The sequence below is a fragment of the Eucyclogobius newberryi genome, unplaced genomic scaffold (genome assembly GCF_026437365.1).
Source record: "Eucyclogobius newberryi isolate DKJ021-1_F unplaced genomic scaffold, fEucNew1.0.hap1 SCAF_6, whole genome shotgun sequence".
NCBI classification, from domain to species: Eukaryota; Metazoa; Chordata; class Actinopteri; order Gobiiformes; family Gobiidae; genus Eucyclogobius; species Eucyclogobius newberryi.
The window spans coordinates 18,949,532-18,968,012 of NW_027316278.1; the positions used below are offsets into that span (position 1 = coordinate 18,949,532).

General features: G+C 39.5%; 3 protein-coding genes across 6 annotated transcripts in view; 2 read left to right on the top strand and 1 right to left on the bottom strand.

The window, feature by feature from the left end:
• pip5k1bb (phosphatidylinositol-4-phosphate 5-kinase, type I, beta b) overlaps window positions 1–2,642 on the top strand; it is a 29,033-nt gene extending 26,391 nt beyond the window's left edge. For both annotated transcript variants that reach the window (XM_072433815.1, XM_072433814.1), the window contains exons 14-15: window positions 905–1,028; window positions 1,104–2,642. In XM_072433815.1, coding sequence (XP_072289916.1) covers window positions 905–1,028; window positions 1,104–1,106 — 127 coding nt within the window. In that variant the 3' untranslated portion in view covers window positions 1,107–2,642. The remainder of the gene's footprint in view (window positions 1–904; window positions 1,029–1,103) is intronic.
• A 733-nt stretch (window positions 2,643–3,375) lies between these two features.
• Window positions 3,376–13,523, bottom strand: LOC140347387 (ceramide transfer protein-like). 3 transcript variants are annotated; one of them, XM_072433816.1, is made up of 17 exons: window positions 12,885–13,523; window positions 12,653–12,787; window positions 10,522–10,638; window positions 7,921–8,028; window positions 7,669–7,807; window positions 7,506–7,598; window positions 7,264–7,421; window positions 5,898–5,990; window positions 5,715–5,801; window positions 5,401–5,487; window positions 5,117–5,194; window positions 4,430–4,525; window positions 4,204–4,336; window positions 4,061–4,131; window positions 3,855–3,983; window positions 3,644–3,773; window positions 3,376–3,557 (listed from the first exon to the last, which is right to left on the bottom strand). In XM_072433816.1, exons 1-17 carry the CDS (start codon window positions 12,972–12,974, stop codon window positions 3,430–3,432), a joined length of 1,872 nt encoding a protein of 623 aa, XP_072289917.1. In that variant the 5' UTR covers window positions 12,975–13,523; the 3' UTR covers window positions 3,376–3,429. The 3 variants fall into 3 exon arrangements, with proteins under 3 accessions (XP_072289917.1, XP_072289918.1, XP_072289919.1); XM_072433817.1 differs by lacking the exon at window positions 5,117–5,194 and having other exon boundaries at window positions 12,885–13,522; XM_072433818.1 differs by lacking the exons at window positions 10,522–10,638; window positions 12,653–12,787; window positions 12,885–13,523 and adding an exon at window positions 8,859–8,982.
• Window positions 13,524–13,893: 370 nt separating this feature from the next.
• On the top strand, window positions 13,894–18,461 carry polk (polymerase (DNA directed) kappa). Its single transcript, XM_072432574.1, has 13 exons — window positions 13,894–14,204; window positions 14,326–14,445; window positions 14,538–14,690; window positions 14,767–14,898; window positions 14,980–15,109; window positions 15,219–15,437; window positions 15,932–16,056; window positions 16,127–16,293; window positions 16,364–16,396; window positions 16,461–16,557; window positions 16,692–16,863; window positions 16,946–17,887; window positions 17,962–18,461. Exons 1-13 carry the CDS (start codon window positions 14,055–14,057, stop codon window positions 18,087–18,089), a joined length of 2,568 nt encoding a protein of 855 aa, XP_072288675.1. The 5' UTR covers window positions 13,894–14,054; the 3' UTR covers window positions 18,090–18,461.
• The last annotated feature ends 20 nt before the right edge of the window (window positions 18,462–18,481 follow it).

Genomic DNA, 18,481 nt, shown 5'->3' on the forward strand with positions numbered 1-18,481 from the left:
CGATGAACAAAATTCACAATGATAGGAAGTTGCTTTGGTGATTCTGTGCAACATAAAACAATGAACAATAATAATGCAGCATATATAAAATAAAAAAGGGCATGTATTAAAGAAAAACAATTTAAATCTGTTATAGGATAAAAAAAATAATAATAGGCTTACTGTGTACACAAAATGTAGTTAAATTTACAGATGTAGTGCAGAAAGTGGCGGGAGGTTCTGGTCCGGATGGACCGTAGCCTCCTGAGGGGAGCGGCTCAAATAGTCCATGTCCAGGGTGAGAAAGGTCGGACTTCTATGCTGTATGCATGCTTAGATTTCAGTGATAAAAAATAGCCATAATTGCCATAGCAATTACCAATTAAAATAAAATTATCATTCGTCATGTAAAAGGACTCAACTGGCACCTATTAACAGGAAGCAGAAACCCATGAATAAGCGCCCTCAGTTAATCTTCAAACAGCATCTTTCACATTCTCTGCTCTGCCATTATGGTACTGAAAGACACACAGTACACAGTACTATAGGTTAATGCTATGTTACTACATGTACTTGATATATAACATGAAATAAAATCTTATATTTTGTTGCCCTCTAGTGGCTGCTCTTTGAGAAACCGTGTCAATTGACAATGCCATACAATTTATTATGAATTAACAACAAATAAGTCACAAAGCAATTGTTTAAGAAAAAACATGTAACACAAATCAAAAGCTTGAAAATAGAATTGTCAAATGGTGAATGTCTGTTTATCTCGAGCATAAGTTTGCCACCTTGATCACTGACAAGCCTTCCCATCCTCTGCATTAATTCCATGTACATGTATGATTTTATTAATGTTAAGCTGTGTCAAAGACCGTTTTCTACCGCTGTTGAGATGAAGAATAAAGTTTCTCTCTTTCAGGGATGATATTGGGTCCAGCTCCACCTTCACCCTGGAGGACAGTGCCATCTGCCTGACTTCAGAGCAGAGCACGATGGATGTGGACATCGACAGAGACGACGGATCAGTTTTGGATGTCTACCTGGTGAGCTTCTCTCCAGTTCTAGTGTCTGAATAGTTGGGTGTGCATTAATAGTGCTCTTTTCCTTGTCTCTTATAGTGAAGTTACACCTCTACAGTCTTCAACCAATCATCAGACAATCTGCATGTCATCATGAAGACCACAGCGTCTCTATTTCCAGTGCTGCTAGATTCATGTTGCCACTCATTTTTAACCAAGAGAGAAAATACTTGAGTGGACTAAAAAAGAAGTACTCAACAACCGTCTGGACCCATGTGACATTCCATTATGTTGAATGAGCTGAACAAGCTTTTAGAGCATGCATTTACTCTGTGCCATTAAGTTTTATACGTGTATGTTTATATGGCCCACGCGGAGATTCAACTGTACTGTAACTGTTACAGTATGCATTTCTTATCGTTTTCCTGCTGACCTTAGAGGAATGAAAGACATTTTACTTTACAGCTGCTTTCATCATCTGTCCACAAAGGTTTACAGTGATTTGATGATCATCTGCGTCCGTGTACGACAGGACCAGGAGAAACATGTCTGAGAATGCAAACAGAAATGATGAGCCGATCGGACACAGTGGAGTTCAAAATTGAGGCCAAAACAGACTGATGTGAAGCTGGCCTCCTCATTCCCACGGCTCTGGTTTCTTGTGCTGGATTCAAACCAGATCCTTGACTTTATCATTAGTTACTGCACATTTGACAGAGTATGACCCAGTTGCTCTATAAAAGGCACTTTTGACACCACTCATAACTGTAACATAAGTTCAGTTCATTGCTTTGGTGCACAGCTTTGGGTGTGTTACAATGCACTTTTACTTTTCAAATGCTCATCTTTCAGATGGAGAAAAAGCATCAGTCAATTTTGATGAATACACTTCATGCTTTTTCTCAGGATATCTAGTAGTGTGTACTCTTCAAGAAATGACACCGACTCTGTCAAGGCCATGGCTAATGCTTATGTCCATCAGTAAAGATGATAAATTATTCTGTTAATTTTATTACTCCATTCTTCGAATCTTAAATCTTTGAATGTATAAGGCATATTTATAGAGAATATATAAATAAACTATGATCCAACGGCTGTTGTATTTTAAACTTAAAACTCATACATTTTGTTTAACAATTTTAATTTACGGATTATTGTCAAACTGCAGAACATTTAGTGCAAAGGAATACCACTTCTGATGTAGAAATTTGATAGGATACCAAATGTGTAAATAACATTAAATGCAAACTGAAATTGCTCAAAAACCTTGTAGCTATGAACAAAACAAAGTGTTACATCTTTTACTGAGCTGTAATAGCGTCTGATGAATTGCCACATTGAACACCAGAACTACCCACATTAAAGGGTACGAAGCAGAAGTTATGCAATGAGGTACGGTGAAGTGAAATGTCTGTCCCCGCTCATGATGCGGCTGTTAAATGCACGTTAGTGTGTAAACCAGGGTCTGTGTGGATCTGGTGTCTAAGGCATTAGGGGCAGTATCAGTCAGTGGTCTGAGATTATGTTTACAGTATGACTGAATGTTACTGGGATTAGACGTTTCCCAAATAACAACTTTAATAATCCTGCAACAACAGCAGGAAAAAGCAGTTCAGTCACACACAAAAAATATAAAAATGGAAATCATTTCATGGAGAAGAAGAACCTGGGCAACTAACAGTAAAACTATCTTTGAAATATAAATCGTTAACTATGTACCAGTATATATTTTTTAAAAGATAGAAGAAACACCAATTCAATTAATAAACTAAAGTTTTTCTTGTCATTCTGCCCAGGCCTTCTTGGTCCACTACTGTCTGCAAGTTCAAGCATTTAACAGTCAATTCACATTTTAGAATGATAAAGTAACATTGTTTATCTGTACGTGTGGCGTCCTTAATATTCTCCTGGTGCTACTTGTCCTAATGAAGAAATGCTAAAACCTCCAGTAAAACAAGTCTTACACTGGAAGAAGGCAAAAGAAACAGGTGTCTTTTGCCTCTGCATGGACCCTTCAGGTTACTTCTCTCTCCCACAGTAGTTATTTTAGCAGCAAAACAAACCACTGAAATACTAAAGATTAAAGTGAACCCCAAATTCAATATGTTTATAATTATATAAAATATACAAACAATTTACAAAAGCAAACATGGCGGTAGCAACCAGTCAAAAACATTTAGAAACTGTATCGAAAGATGGCCAAGATGATTGATTAAAGCCATATAAACTTCTCTGGGCAGAAATCAGGTGGTGCAGCCTCTTCTGACTAACAAATGTATGTCTCATGAAGTCGCTGACAGTCACTCAGGGCTCGTCGCTACTTTGAACGATCCTGGAAGAGAAGAGTCACAAACTATCATTACGGTATTAGAGTCAAGAATATTTAAATATGTATCGCTTCATTGATATAATTTACTTTGTGTCATCAGAAAAGGATTGGATTCCCAGCAGTCTTTTCTTGGACGTAGGAAGTGAAACGTTTAAGGAACTTCGGGTATTCTCTTTTGGCCACTGCTCTAAGAACTGAGGCTGGAGCCCAGCCACCAGGGTTTACTGCAGGACAACAAAGTCAATACAGTTACACTATACATATATATGTACATACATGTCTTCAAACAGGTTGTCATTGAAGCACTTACCATTGGCAACATAAGTGATTTTACAGAGGAGGTTGTCTCTGCTGATTTCTTTGTCTCCCTCTGGTGGACTGACCAATGTTTGGCAGATCATAGCGACATTGATTTTGGCACGAACACAGCGGTTGGTTGGCTGAAAGGAAACAAACAGAGGTTTCTCCCTGAGCAAATGTCAAAGGGCCCTTACTAGATGAAAAAAGAAGAGTCTAGTTACAAGGGCATTATCGTGATCCACAGAGAAGTTACAGACGAGCCACGTGTCAGGGTCATTTTCATTTGTCGCCAGGATTTTTCTGATGGCCGACAGGTAAAGGACGTCTCGCTGAGAGGCAGGCCATACTCTCTGAAACACAACCAGCGACTCGGTCATCACTAGGCAGAGTTATGCAATTTGAAAATGTAAAATGACATCAAGTTTACCTTGTGTGTCTGATACACAATAATTGCATTATCCGACAGTGTTTCCACAACATTAAAGTTTTCTATGGTGGCTGAAGACAAAAAGAGACAGCATAAAACAAACAGCCAAAGCTTGTTATTTTAGTAAATAGAGAGTCCCTTACTCTCCCAGTCCATTCGGACAGCAGTGTCCCAAAAGTAGTGACAGAGTTCATGTCCGGTTACACCTTTCACAGCATGTGTCGCTTTGAGGGGATCCAAAACAATACCATTTTCCTCCACCTCTCTTCTGTAAACCTACAACAAATGAAAAGACCAAAAACAGGAAACAAATATAAATGCTTGGAATGTTCTTTGTGAGCGCTAAAGTAAAATGAATCATCTCTTCACCTTCATCTCTCCCTCCTCTATAACCAGCTGCCAGTTGGCATCACCGCCCACGTCCTGAAGTGAGTAGGTCATGTGATTCTGCACCATCTCCTCCACCTGAGACAAGTCCACACCAGTTTCATCAACATGACTGAAAACACGTGTTCTTCTCCAAATGTCAAACAACAGCCAGCCTGAGGCATCGGTACACAGCAAAAAGTAACCAGGCCTGAGAAGATTACTTTACGATACTCAATTGTCTCAATGTTTTTTTATTGAACTGAACTATTGTCATTAATATAGAAGGCCACTAACAGACATATAATATCAAGTTTTTCTCATGGCCTGAGTATTTTTTGTTACTACCGGTATTAGTTGGCCTAGGTTCTCTACAAAAATGTCCACGCATTAAACCTGTTCTGTGGGTTAAAAGCTCAGTAAAGTACATGACAAACACATATGACTGATGAGAAATGGTTTCACATTCAAGCACTGATAAACTACAAGCGTTAGTGTAATGTTAGTCACACTTTCGTCCCTCCAGGAATGACAGTCTGCATCCTTTAAAAATGAATAGACACCGAAAGCTTTTGCCAAATCCTGGAGATCGTTAGTGGTCAAGCTTTTTAACTCGCTGGTTAGAATGGGTGGAAATCGTGGGCAGATGCATCTCATTGTGACTGAAGAGAGCCTCTCTAGTGACTGTACCTGTGCGCTGAATCTGTGAATGTCATCTGAAGCACTGAATAACTCAACGGAGGACAGGGAAGAGGAAAAGCTAGGAAGCTGAACAGCATAGAAAGACAAAGACAGAAAAAAGCATTTATAATAAAGGACAGAATAAACAAAGGCTGTGTAAACATTCACATTACATGAACTAACAAACTTTCAGGGTTTTTTACAATTTAGTACACATTGTCTTGAGAACATGTTTTTAAATACAACAATAGATGAACCGACTATTGCCGAGAGATTAACAAAAGTCTGAGCACCTTGGCAGACAACCGATGAGTGCCGATAGTGGAAAACGGGTCAGCAGCAGGAACTGGAGTGATTCGTCTGACTTTCTCAGAGTGACTCTGTGAAACACACAAACCGCATTCATTCCTGCACCAACTGAACAGTTTCAAGTCTTATTTTACTTGCTTTTTATCGTCCGCTACTGAACTACTGCACCAAATTAAGACGGCAAATGTCTACTAGCGAAAACATTCTTCACACATTAAAGAAGATTCATTTTTGTGCACTTATAAAATGCTATAGTAATTTTATACTCAAATGTAACTGTAAAGAAATGGTCAATTACTTGCTCGTCTATCTTGTCTTGTCTGTCCAATTCTGCTTCAACGGCGTCAAAAAACTCATCCTCATTAATGAGACTGTTGGGACCCTCCTGTGGGAAAACCAAAACGTGCAAATGTCAGCAGAAATCCTCCACGCTTGAAGAGTAGAGCTGAGGGAAGAGGGAACACTTTAAAATAGGTCTCGCCTCATAGTCTGGACCTCCGTAATGAGTCTTCTTCTTCAGCTCATTCACAGCACACTTGTAGGCATCTTCTATTCGCCTCCTTTTCTCCAGCTCCTACAAAACAATCACACATTGCTATTTTAGTTCTCAATTATAATGATAAAAAACACCTAAGAGCCTCTATGTCGCAGTCAGTCATATAACTGTGTATTCCTTTCAAGTGCAATCTCATGCGACAAAGTTATAAAAATAGAAAAAAACAAAACACCACATAATTCACCTGTGGGTGGAATTCAACAGCTTTTACCTAACGCTGTTAACTGTTCACAGGAGCAGATGGTGCACTTTACAGAAAATGAGAACAACAGACTGCTTCTGGGTAGATATTGACATAAGCAATCTTTAAAAAAAAAAAAAAAAAAGCAAATAACCTGAAGACTCAAACGTGACATTTAAACAGGTTTGAGCCCAATCCAACCACTAATGTCTTAACACAACCATTTGTTTGTCTATGGCCTACGAACAGAGACCTACAAACAGAGACCTACGAACAGAGACCTACGAACAGAGACCTACGAACAGAGACCTACTGTAAAGAAGCGGCTGCAGGTCTGAAGAGGTATCCAGTTCTGAGCCTGGCATTTCAGAGACTCTTTCCTCCATTTGACAGAGTTTGCGGACGGCTTCCATAGAGAGCGCCAAGAAGTCATTTTCTTATATTCAGTACGTACTGAATATAAGACTATCTACATCAGCTGTTAGACTTCAACCTACAAGCTGATAAGGCTGAAGTAGTTATGCCTAGTCTTGTGAGTGTGCGTGTGTTTAGGGTTGGGCAGCGCTCCTTCATTCAAAGAGAAAAAGAACTGGTTTGGCAGCATCAGCCTAGAAGGAAGTTTTGTGACGAAACAAATGTTTTAATGTTTTAATACGGCCCCGCCGCAAGATTTTAGTTACTATTTTTTAACCGTCTTAGCTATGTAACATGTGTCTGCACTTGTGCCCTTAATAAAGATTACAGGAAATGAACGAAATAATACATTCAGTAGCCTATATTTTACAGAAAACTGTTTATACTTTTAATTTAATACAATACAATGATCGCAGTCTGGCCCTCCGCCACTTGTATGGATTTTAATATGGCTCCTGGAGGAAAAATAAATGCCCACCCCTGGTTTAGATGGTTGCAGATTGTCTGTTGCACACTTCCTTTAAAATGTATTTCCCAAAACAGTGTGGAAATGATTTAGCTAGAAATGGCACATTATAGTTTCAATCACAAACTTTAAACCCGGGAACCGAAGGGCCAGAGAGCACGCCTACTTCAGATCCAGACTGAGAATTAGTCACTGGATGCATTGGTAATATACAAAGCGGTTCACAATACCTTATCCAGTCTTTTCTCCCAGCTGTCCTCTCGTTTCACCATGAGCTCGATACAATGGGACAAGGTGGACAGGATGCCCGCTGTGGTGGCTTTGAAGGTGATGGCTTCGCCCTTAAAATCAATACCATTCATATCTTTGGGACTGGCAGGGGGAAACACTGGAAAAATAAACAAAAGACATTTGTAACCGAAAAAATTATTGTTAGGCGTTTTAATTAGGGGAAAGGTTATCACAGGCTCACATTTCTCTTTGCTGCCATTGTTGTTATGGTTACATTCGGCGTCAGTTCTTGATGTGGCAGGAAAGTCCTCCTCATCTTCATCCTCTTCAACTACTAAAATTAACAAGTCAAGTCGGAGCTGATTTTTCCAACAACGGCCGACGCGTCTCACAAGATTTGTTACCTGTATCTCTTTGAAATTCATCTTTAAAGACACCATCGGCGCAGGAGTCGAAATATTTCTGCAGAGTGTCCACTTGACGACAGAGAATATCTCGAAAGGTTTCCATTTCTGCCAATTTCTCGCGCAACCTGTGACCCTTCTGAGTCAATTAAACACAAGTGGAATTTAGAAAACCCTTTGCAAAGTAAACTATAGAAGAGATCATACTTCCATGTAACATTTGAAACAGACTATGACCGATTGGAGCGATACCTTGAAGGAGGATGAGGAGGTGGCAGATAAGGCACTTGCAGCAGATGTAAGGGACAACATGGAACCATGGCGTCTCAGACTGGTTTCAGAGCCATAACCAGACTCAGCCTGAAGAGAAAAACTTGTGATGAGCATAACAGATCCATGAGATGTTTTTGATTTTTGTTTATAAAGCGATTATTATTCTAGGTCATTACAAAGTGCTTTTAGACTTTCAATGTACAGACAAGTGTCATGTTTTGTCCAAAAGAAACACAACATTTAGAAAATAAACAAATGACAGTCAAGTTACATGCTAAACGTGTTTTTGATGCATTTTACTTTGGCATGAAAACACAAAAACTATTTGACACTTACCTTGCCCTTCATACACATTTAATCAAACTTTGGGATTATTTTAGGAAAATCTGGTGTGCAAAATGGGTGTTTTTAAATAATAACGGGTAAGAAACAGAGATTAAGAGGATTGATCATGCACACCATGCAAACAGAACAATTACGTTTAAAATGATAAATGTGTCAGATTTGGGTCACAGTAGATGAATCTGAGTGAGCAGGCAGCGTGCTCAAGCTGATGCCCACCATTGGACCAATCCCACAGCCAAAGCAGAGCAGCGCGCTGCTGCAGTCCCGACAGATCACTGGCCCAAACATGGCCTAGATGCTCCCAACACACAACTGATTCACATCTAATCACGCCCTTTCCCCGGACGCAGTCGCTAGAGAACGCACAAACAGAGGCTCGGCCTTTCCCATAGGAGCAGGACGATCGGTGGCCGATTCGGGCGGACAGGCTGTGAAAAGAAGCTACTTGCTGAACAATGAAGCAAGTGAAAGCCACAAAAAAAGAAGTCGTATTGCTCTGCTGAGAGGACAAAATACAGCTCTAGTCACAAAGACACAGTCCTGCTGCATACACACATCTACAGACCACACACCCTGTTACATGAAACCTTTTCCTCCTGGCGCTCTTTAAGTCCAGCATCCATCACTGGAAAAGCTCTCCTCCTCCCTGTGTGGACCTGCACATGTGTATTAGAGGCAGTGAGGGCTGTCGCTGGAACAATCCAGTCAAGAGCTGAATAGGTGGGCGACTTAAGCAATAAACTGGACAGCTTGATAAAAAAAAAAAAAAAAAAAACACGAGGAGAGAGAATAATGAAGGACTGTCTACATCTGAATTCTGCATATTTTTAATCTACTGAGTTCAAAAAGTGGTATCAGTAACTCAAACGTTCTGATTTTAACATAAATGGAACGTTTGTTGTTGAACGAGTTATGTGTTGTGAATATTTCCGTTTATGTGAAAACATTCTTAAACTAATCCATTATTCACAGTGAGCAGTGCATAAAAACTCAACGTTCAGCACCAACAACACAAACCACACAGCCAAACACAAAACACCAAGCCTAATTCATGAATTCATGAATTAATAAAATATTGAAAATGACACTGATGAGATAAGTCATTATACTATGATGGAACACAGACTCATAAAACTAATTTGAACCTCGCACTACTGACTAAAGGCAAAACAAAAAACTATGATAAAACACTGATAATGTTTGAAGTGCGCCAAAGGCAGACTGCAACTCTTCTTCAGTCCAGATGGGGGCAGTGCAACCCATCAGAGCCACTGCATTGCTGCACTGCTGCTGCATTCTTCTTAGGTTACTACAGGTCAAACACATACTACCCCAAATAGTCTCACAGTATTGTCAATGGAAACAGATCCACACTCAAACAACCACCAGGCGACACAGCAGTAATGATCCAACATAACACATTATCAACGACAAACACCGGTACATGTATTTGAAATATATGGACATATAATAAAGATAGATCACAAATTATGTATCCATCAATGAATATTCTAACGTACTGTCAATAACACAAGTATGCCACTTGTCACAGGAAATACAAGAGCTGTTTCCTAATCTTTCATAGAAATAATGATACAAAAATTAACACTTTCAAAACAAATAACCAAGAGAGAACGGTGAGAGTGAATACCGAACAGTCTGGTCATTTAGTATTTAAGATGACATAGATTTAGAGACAAAACCATTGAGCACAATCACTGCACTGATTTCCTTGTAACAGGGAGCAGCTGTCCTGGCCTGGTCCCTGATGCTGGGGATACCACCTAAATGCTTCACTTTTCAGATTCCTCACATTCCCCGGAGAGGGGTTCAAGATCCCTGTCCCACTGCCACACCCAGCTCCCTGAACAACCCCCACAACTGTCTGCAGAGGTGGAGGCTTGATTTAGACAAAAAAAAAAAGAAGGATAATAATATTGCAAATGTTGTTTTGGACATAAGCAAAAGAGGAAATATATCCACTGCATATACTACCGTAATTAAAACAACAGCAAAAAAAATAACAGATCAAGAATAACAAGAACAGAAACAGAAACATCATATTTCTGCATTTTGTGGTTCATGTTTCGTGCCCTTCTCTCAAGCACATTTCTCATGGACTGCCATAATGATGTTGGAATATCATAGTAAAACAATATTGAGTGCTGAAATCATCCCTTACTGTTAAAAGCAAAACATGTTCCCTATACTACATAGGAACGTCGTTTCTCTCACCTTGTGTAGCTCTATGGACTCGATCCACTGCAGTCTTTGCTCAGGGTCTTCTGCTCGGAGATACCACACACTGTCATTCACACTGATGTCAAGACGGCACTCGTCAAACTCATGAGGCTGTGGAAGTGAGAGCAACAATTAGCAAGCACACATTAGGCACTGGATGAGCAAAAAGAAGATAATTTAACTTTAGTTTATTGTGTTCAACTTAAACAAGAGATGTATGGTTTTTAATACAGCTCACAATAAACCACAGATGTTTTAATTGAAAGCGTCTGTGGAATGGGCTTCAAGCATAATCCAAATTTTTGCTGGGAAAAAAAAACACTTCCAGAAGAGATTTTCCAGGTCAACAAAGTCCAAATCTTTCAACTATTCACCTCCCCCGCTCCACAAAGTACCCCACCCAATCTCTAATCACTGACCGCCTTAGGCACCAAGACACGTGCGCTGAACTCCCCTTTTTCTCCGAAACAGGATTTTAACCAGAACACTTAGAGGGAGAAGGCGATCTACAACTCTGAGCTGGAAAGAGTGCGGATTCATTCGATTCTCCTCCCCAGCATCAGCTGACATACCTCATGTTGTCCATGTTTATTAAATTTGGTGACTGATGCTCATGTGCCATTTTATTTGCTGACAAGAAAGCCTAATGCAACAAGATCTTGGGCATTTGAAACTATGAATGGCATATTTCACATACAAATATTGTGAGGAGAATCAAATCATGACTAAAATACTGCACATTTTGGTACCACTTTATAATAACGCCTTAATTTGCCTCAACTAAGCGTGAACAAAGACTTAATTCAAAATGAACACATAATAGTAACACAATAGTTTATCAAGTTTGACAATAACTTAGAGTATTGGTAAAGTAGTTACTAAGCCTGAATCATTCTTAATAAACTATGAATTAAGTTTTTTTTCATGCTTTACTAAGGCTGGAATAAGTGTAGTTATTAAAGTGTCACCCAAATATTCCCAAAACCCATCAGCCTTGTAACGATAGTTGAATGTACATTGAGCCAGAGCTGCTTTTAGGAAAGTGTGTCTTTCCTTTAGAGTTTGTCCAGCCATATCAGACACGGCTATAAAAACGCTTTACAATCCACATCTTGTACTCAACCTGAATCTAGTGCCTGACATCAGCATAATTGTATCCACACACTGCAGTGGACATTGTGACAATAACAATAGTTACACTGAATTGGTAATCGGAACATTTACATATTTATCTAGAATAGTATTTGTATTTTGCATTAGACATATTTCATCCCTTATCAAGTCTGCTCAGTGTGTTTATCCACATGTTGATAGACTGTGGTGAGTTTGTTTCTGCATTCCTCATCCTTTATACTGAACAGTGTCCTGGACAGCCCGGGCAGTAGGTCTTAGGAATGAGAGGCAAACAAAAGCAAACATCAGCTATATAGCTCATGATATTCCTACTATGAATGACTGTGAATTCAGATTATGAAGACAAAGCATGTTAGTGATGATTCATTATTTGATGTGTTGTGATGTTGAAAATAATTATACAAATGGTACGTCTATTTTGCAAACGGTTCCAAACTAATCTTGTGATGTGTTGTGGTTCGACTCAAATAATCCTCTTGCACAAATCGCAGTAAAGTATTCGTTTGGAGTTTATGTGTACAGAGTGAGAGAAGGGTGAATATTTAACCATAGTGTGAGATTTCAGTTATCTGTTAGCAACACGGAGCGCTCAAAGATAAAACACATTTGTGTAATGTAGACTAGACAGAAGCATACTTACAGACGACAGCATGTGGTTTTGTAAGTAGCTTGTGTCAGTAATAAGCATGTGATTACTCGTGAATACTGCGTCCATAGTATTTGGCTGTGCTCAACTATAACAGACTGATCAATTAACCAGTAACAAGGATTGTTACTGGTTAATTGTTAGCCAAACGTCTTAACAGTGACGTGGTTGACAGGTAACTGCTCAGTGCCAGGACTTAGATCTCTTCTTCTTTGGTGTTTTATGGCGGCTGGTTTCCAAGTGTTACATTGCCGCCAGAGTCCAGATGAATACACAGGTGTTTTTTTTTTTTCAAAGCCTAATAGAAGGTCCCGATTGTTTGTCATTTAAAGAACAGAGACTTACTGTGATGACAGCCTTGCTGAGGCACAAGGATCCCCTGCATCCGTACTCCCGCTCATCCTCTGATTTGTAGTAGCTCAAAGTATTGTTTTTCAACACAACCCATCGGTCCTGCCATCCGTGGATGTAATTTGTCCACTATAACCAAAACAAAATGCTTGTTAAAGTAGAAAACTACGAGGAAACGTGAACAATACGCCACTCTAACAAAGTAACGTTTTAAACTAGCACTTACTTTGCTCAGAACACCCCCCAGCTCCATATGTGGTCCAGACTCGGGGTCCACATCCTCATCTGACCCGGACGATGAACTCTTCTCAGACATTTAAACCAAGTGTACAAAGTCTATTTGACGTGGACTGAGCGATTGATGTCAAATCAAACCGATCAGAGCCAAACCTGCTTACAGGTTTAACTTAGCATTCACGCAGCAAATTAAAGCATGGGCAAAGTGCAATAATTGTCATCAAGAGAAGAGGTCGCCATGAACAGCGCACAGTCCTAAAATAACAAAGAAGATAAACAGATCATTCTTCGGTTTGCAGGCTTTGTTTTGAAGCTGCCATCGTGTACCAATGCAACTAGCAAGTTAGCATTAGCGTTAGCTGTCAAACGACGCAACCAACGTAAGCTAGGGGTAACTTAAACTGCAGCAACTTGGAAGAAGAACAGGGAAGGTGTCCGCCTCATCACAGTCGATGAAGCAATCAACAAATCTGGCAAGGAAAAGGCCAGGGCGCAGCTGCAGATCACACAGCTTTATCCAGTAAAGTTCACAAATTGACGACGGTGCTCTTAGTTCCGCAGTTTAGTCTGCTTTTGGCGAGGGATTGAGCCGCTTGTCTTCATTCAGGTCGCGTGGGAGGAGCCGTCTCCACGCTTTACTGTGTATGACCAGAAACCCGTCAAGTTATAAGTATTACGAACGTACCGGACGTATCTAAATAAAATAGGCTACTTCTGTGAAATGTTTTTTTGTTGTTGGAAATAGTAATGTTCTCCCATTTTCTTCCATTTTCTTCAGCTGTTGTGTCAGGTTGGAACTCATTATTTTCTCCCTCTATTTTTTGGTGCTTGGTGTATTTTTATCAGCACGTTGCTTGTGTGCAGTTATTGATTGTCTTCTTCGATGAACCTTTTTTTCACAATGGGTTTACAATATTTTACTGAATTAACATTTTTATATTTTTAAATTGACAAGCGACTGGCCCCGCGTTTTTTGCATAATCAGTAAACCCGGAAGTACCGCCTAAACGTTGACGTTTTGAAATATGTCGGGACATGAAGATTGCAGAGCAACTATAACCAAAGAATGTTATTTTATTTGTTACAAGTCTAAGTAATGCTTGTCTATTAGCTCTTGCATAGGCTATATTCACAGTTGCAACGTGATTAGTGTACAGTTATGGAAGTTTTCTTGTCAACAATGGACAAAGATGCTACCAATGTTAAGGGTGAAGCCATTCTCTCCAGAATGGCCCTCAATGACAATAAGGCGGGTATGGAGGGCCTGGACAGAGACAAGATCAATGCGATCATTATGGAGACATCAAAGGTAACTACCATACAAAATGTGTGTCAGTTTTGGTTTGTGTGTGCATTGCGGACTATTTGGTTTTCTTAATAAAGGAGTCCAACTAACATCAAATATGTTGTTTTGACATTTTCATCAACAGGGATCTAGATTTTATGAGAATGAACTAAAAAGAGATCAGCAGGTCAACCAACGTATTGAGAAAATGATGCAGCAAAAGGCATTAATTACAGAAGTGCAGTTACAGAAGGCATATGCTAAGGTACTAATATACTATATTAGGCATATCTGTACTTACTAAATTACGCTTAACCTACTTCCCAAGAATTGTATTGTATTGTATAATATTTTTAGGTTGAAAAGATGGCCACAGAGATGGAGAAACGTCGTGATCTCAGTCGGGTTATTGTTCATGTGGACATGGATGCTTTCTATGCAGCAGTCGAGATGAGGGACTGTCCAGAGCTAAAGGACAAACCCATGGCTGTAGGCTCTATGAGCATGCTTGTAAGTAGATGATTATTAAAATACAGCCTTTTATATTTGTTTTTTTTTTGGTACATGATCTATATTATGCTTGCAGTCAACATCTAACTATCATGCAAGGAAGTATGGGGTTCGAGCTGCTATGCCTGGATTTATTGCAAAGAAACTCTGCCCCAACTTGGTTATTGTTCCTACAAACTTTGACAAATATAGGGCTGTTAGTAAAGAGGTGAGTGTGCTGAGGATCATCAATAAGCATTTCCAGTGAGCGTCTTGTGTTATTTCTGATGCTAATTTGTATATCACTTAGGTCCGGGCAATATTTGCTGAGTATGATCCTCATTTCCAACCACTCAGCCTGGATGAAGCCTATCTGGACTTCACAGAGCATCTGGAACAGAGAAAGAGCTGGCCAGAATCTGCACGGACACACTATTATAGTAACAGCAGTAATAACAATGGCAAGCACCACATCTTTTTTAATTAATCTACAACTGTTGCATATTCCTGCTTGCCAATTCATGCGTGTAATAACACTTTCTATTAAAGATGAAGCACAGATGGATCCAGTGGATACGCCAGAAGACGTAAAGGATCTTTCCCCTGTTTTGTTTGAGGACAGCCCCAGCTCCTCTCCTGTCCTTACCAGCGATGGAAGCGGGGCTACCGTTGCCAAAGCATGTGAAGTATTTGGGACATCTGACGAGGAGGCTGTAAGAGAGATGCGTTTCCGAATTGAGCAGAAAACAACCTTAACAGCAAGTGCAGGTCAGTGAAAACAAAAGCGACATAAAGCAGAGCATATTTTTTATTGTATAACAGCATAGCATTTTCACACTTTTAGAATAAAAACATCAGGTTTGTCTTCTACATAGGCCTGTCACTGTTTGCTTGTTACAGTTTGAAGTGTGATTGTAGTGATGAATACATTATTACAGTCAGTTATAGTAAATGCTACTTTATGCTCCTAAACTTTAGGGCATGACAATTCCAGTAAACCCTTTTCTAAATGAATCCGATTGAAAAAAGCCCAATAAGAGTCATAAGTGCTAACTCATTTTTAACTAGGAGGTAGAACTATGTTAATCAATCAACAACCTACAGCTTAAATATTCAGTTAACAACATACTCACAATAATAAGAAAAAGGTTGCCATTCACGTATACTTTAAATATTGAGCCCAAAATAATATTGTTCATGTATTGAATGATAGATTTACATAGTATTAATAAAGTATGTATTGACCTTCTATAATCTTCTAGGTATTGCTCCCAATATGCTGTTGGCCAAGGTATGCAGTGATAAGAATAAGCCTAATGGTCAATACAGACTTCCTCCCACAAGAGACACAGTGATGGGCTTCATTCACAACCTCCCAGTTCGTAAGGTACAGTAAAGTCCACATTGACCAGACCTCAGGCTTTACTGTTTGTAAGTAAAAGTACTTGTTTCGTTAGGTGCCTGGCATCGGTAAAGTGAGCGAGAAGATGCTGAAAGCTCTCGGTATCTGTAACTGTTCTGACCTTGGACAGCAGATGGCGCTGCTGTCTCTGTTGTTCTCTGAGACTGCTTGGCATCACTTCATAGAGTTATCCCTGGGTTTGAGCTCCACATACATACCAAAGTAAGTTATTCTTTTTTAAACATATTAGTTGTTGAAATAATTTGATAATTTCATAAATATTTAATTGCAGGAATGAGGAAAGAAAAAGCATGAGCACTGAACGGTGAGTCACCTAATGTTAAAAGTAATTTTGTTGAAAATATTTATATTTTTCTTTTACCTGACAGGACATTTAAAGAACTCAGTCGCCCGGAGGAACAATTTTCTTTCTGTAGAGAGCTGTGTGACGATTTGGCAGAAGACATGAAGAAAGAAGGTCTAAAGGTACGGAACATCAGACACATGTACAAAATGACATAACCCTAATTGCAGAATTGTAGGGCCAATCATGCAGAACAATAGAACCATTTGTCGCACATTAGAAACTGCTCTTGTAACTTTGACATATTTGTCTCAAGGGTAAAACGGTAACAGTGAAGCTGAAGAACGTACATTTTGAAGTGAAAACCAGGGCGGTGACACTACAGTGTGCAGTGGCTACAGCTGAGGAGATTTTTGCCATTGCTAAGGACTTGTTGAAAACTGAAATGGAAAATGTAGCTCCTCACCTGCTCAGACTAAGACTCATGGGTGAGACACCTCAGTCAATATGTATAGAAGAATATAGAGTCACCCAAAATGGAGTCATGTTTAGACTGTTTTGTGTTTGTAGGTGTTCGAGTTTCTGCATTTGTCAGCTCAGAGGACAAAAAGCCGCAACAGAAAAGCATTGTGGGCTTTTTTCAGCAGGGCAAAAAAGACCGCAGTGCTCCTAGTGGATCCCTACAAGAACTTCCTCAGAAATTGGAGAGACCTAAATTTTTAAGGCAGAGTAAGCAAGATGTACACAAGGAACATAAGGAGTCTGACACACCAAAACTGTCTTTTTTTCAAATGGCCCAGGCCAAGAGACTGCAAGTTGAAGCTGAAAAAGCAGCCTTACAAAACATTGGTAAAAAGGAAACGCCCCACACCTCTGTCAATAATGAACAAAGCAACAATGAGATTTCAATAGAAATGGTGGAACCACAGAACAATGCTCCACATTTACCTGCACAGAGCATCTCCCCATCACCAGCCCAACCCTCCACTTCAGGCTGTGGCGGTCCGTCGTCTGAAGGCCTCACCTGCCCCGTGTGCTTCTGTCGAGTCAATACAACCAACTTAAATATCTTCAACAACCACATAGACCTGTGTCTCAAAGGGATTACAATAAGGCCGGACCAGAACACAGACTCTGAATCAGATTTGAGCTCACAAAATACAGATATCCAAGCTCACCTATCCGACAAATGCGATTTAGAAGACAATAAGTCTACTGAAATCTTGGATCAAGATTTTAGAGGAACTAATCCACAGGAGGGTTATAAAAACGGAGACATTGGTTTGAACAGTGATGACGACATAAGTTCAAAGCAGCTAATATCATGTGATGACAAATGTCCTGTCCTCATTTGCCCGGTGTGCCACAAAACCCAGGACACCAATGACCTCGGCGCATTTAACCATCACGTTGACCTTTGTCTGAACCAGGAAGTACTGCACAAGCTTGAAGGGCAAGCAGCAATGCCAGTGAAGCCAGCATCAGTTAAAGTCACGAACAATAAGGGAACAGGTGAGTTGAAAATGAAATAACCGATATCATGGGCATGTGGCTGTTCCTAAGTCTGTGTTTACGTCTGTTTGCAGTCGGTAATCAACTCATGCGTAAAACTACCAAAGGCAAAACCAAAAGGCGGGACTCTCCTTCGTCTCCTCCGTCGAAAAAGATTAAAGGGCTCGGACCCCACAACACCATTGACAGATTCTTCAGGTGACGCCTGCGCAAACGACACATTCCTCTGTAAAAGCAATGAAGAATATTTGTGCTACAACTAAACTATGCAAATGTAACTCAATATAATACTTTTTGTTTCTTCTTCAGAATATCATGTAGATATCAACAACAATTGCACTCTCATCATTTTAGACGGTATAATAAAGTACATGATGATGATAACAATAATAATTAATGTATTAAAATATAATAGTTTATAAGCATATTTAAGAAATAATTTATTCTCAAATGCTAAATAGTATTTATTACCTGCTTAATGAAAGTTTTTAGAACTATAAACCACATTGTTATTTATTTCATTTTGTAATATGAAAATGTAATAATAAAGTGCCATTGCTTGCAGTAATTTAAAGTTTTGATGATAACTGTTGT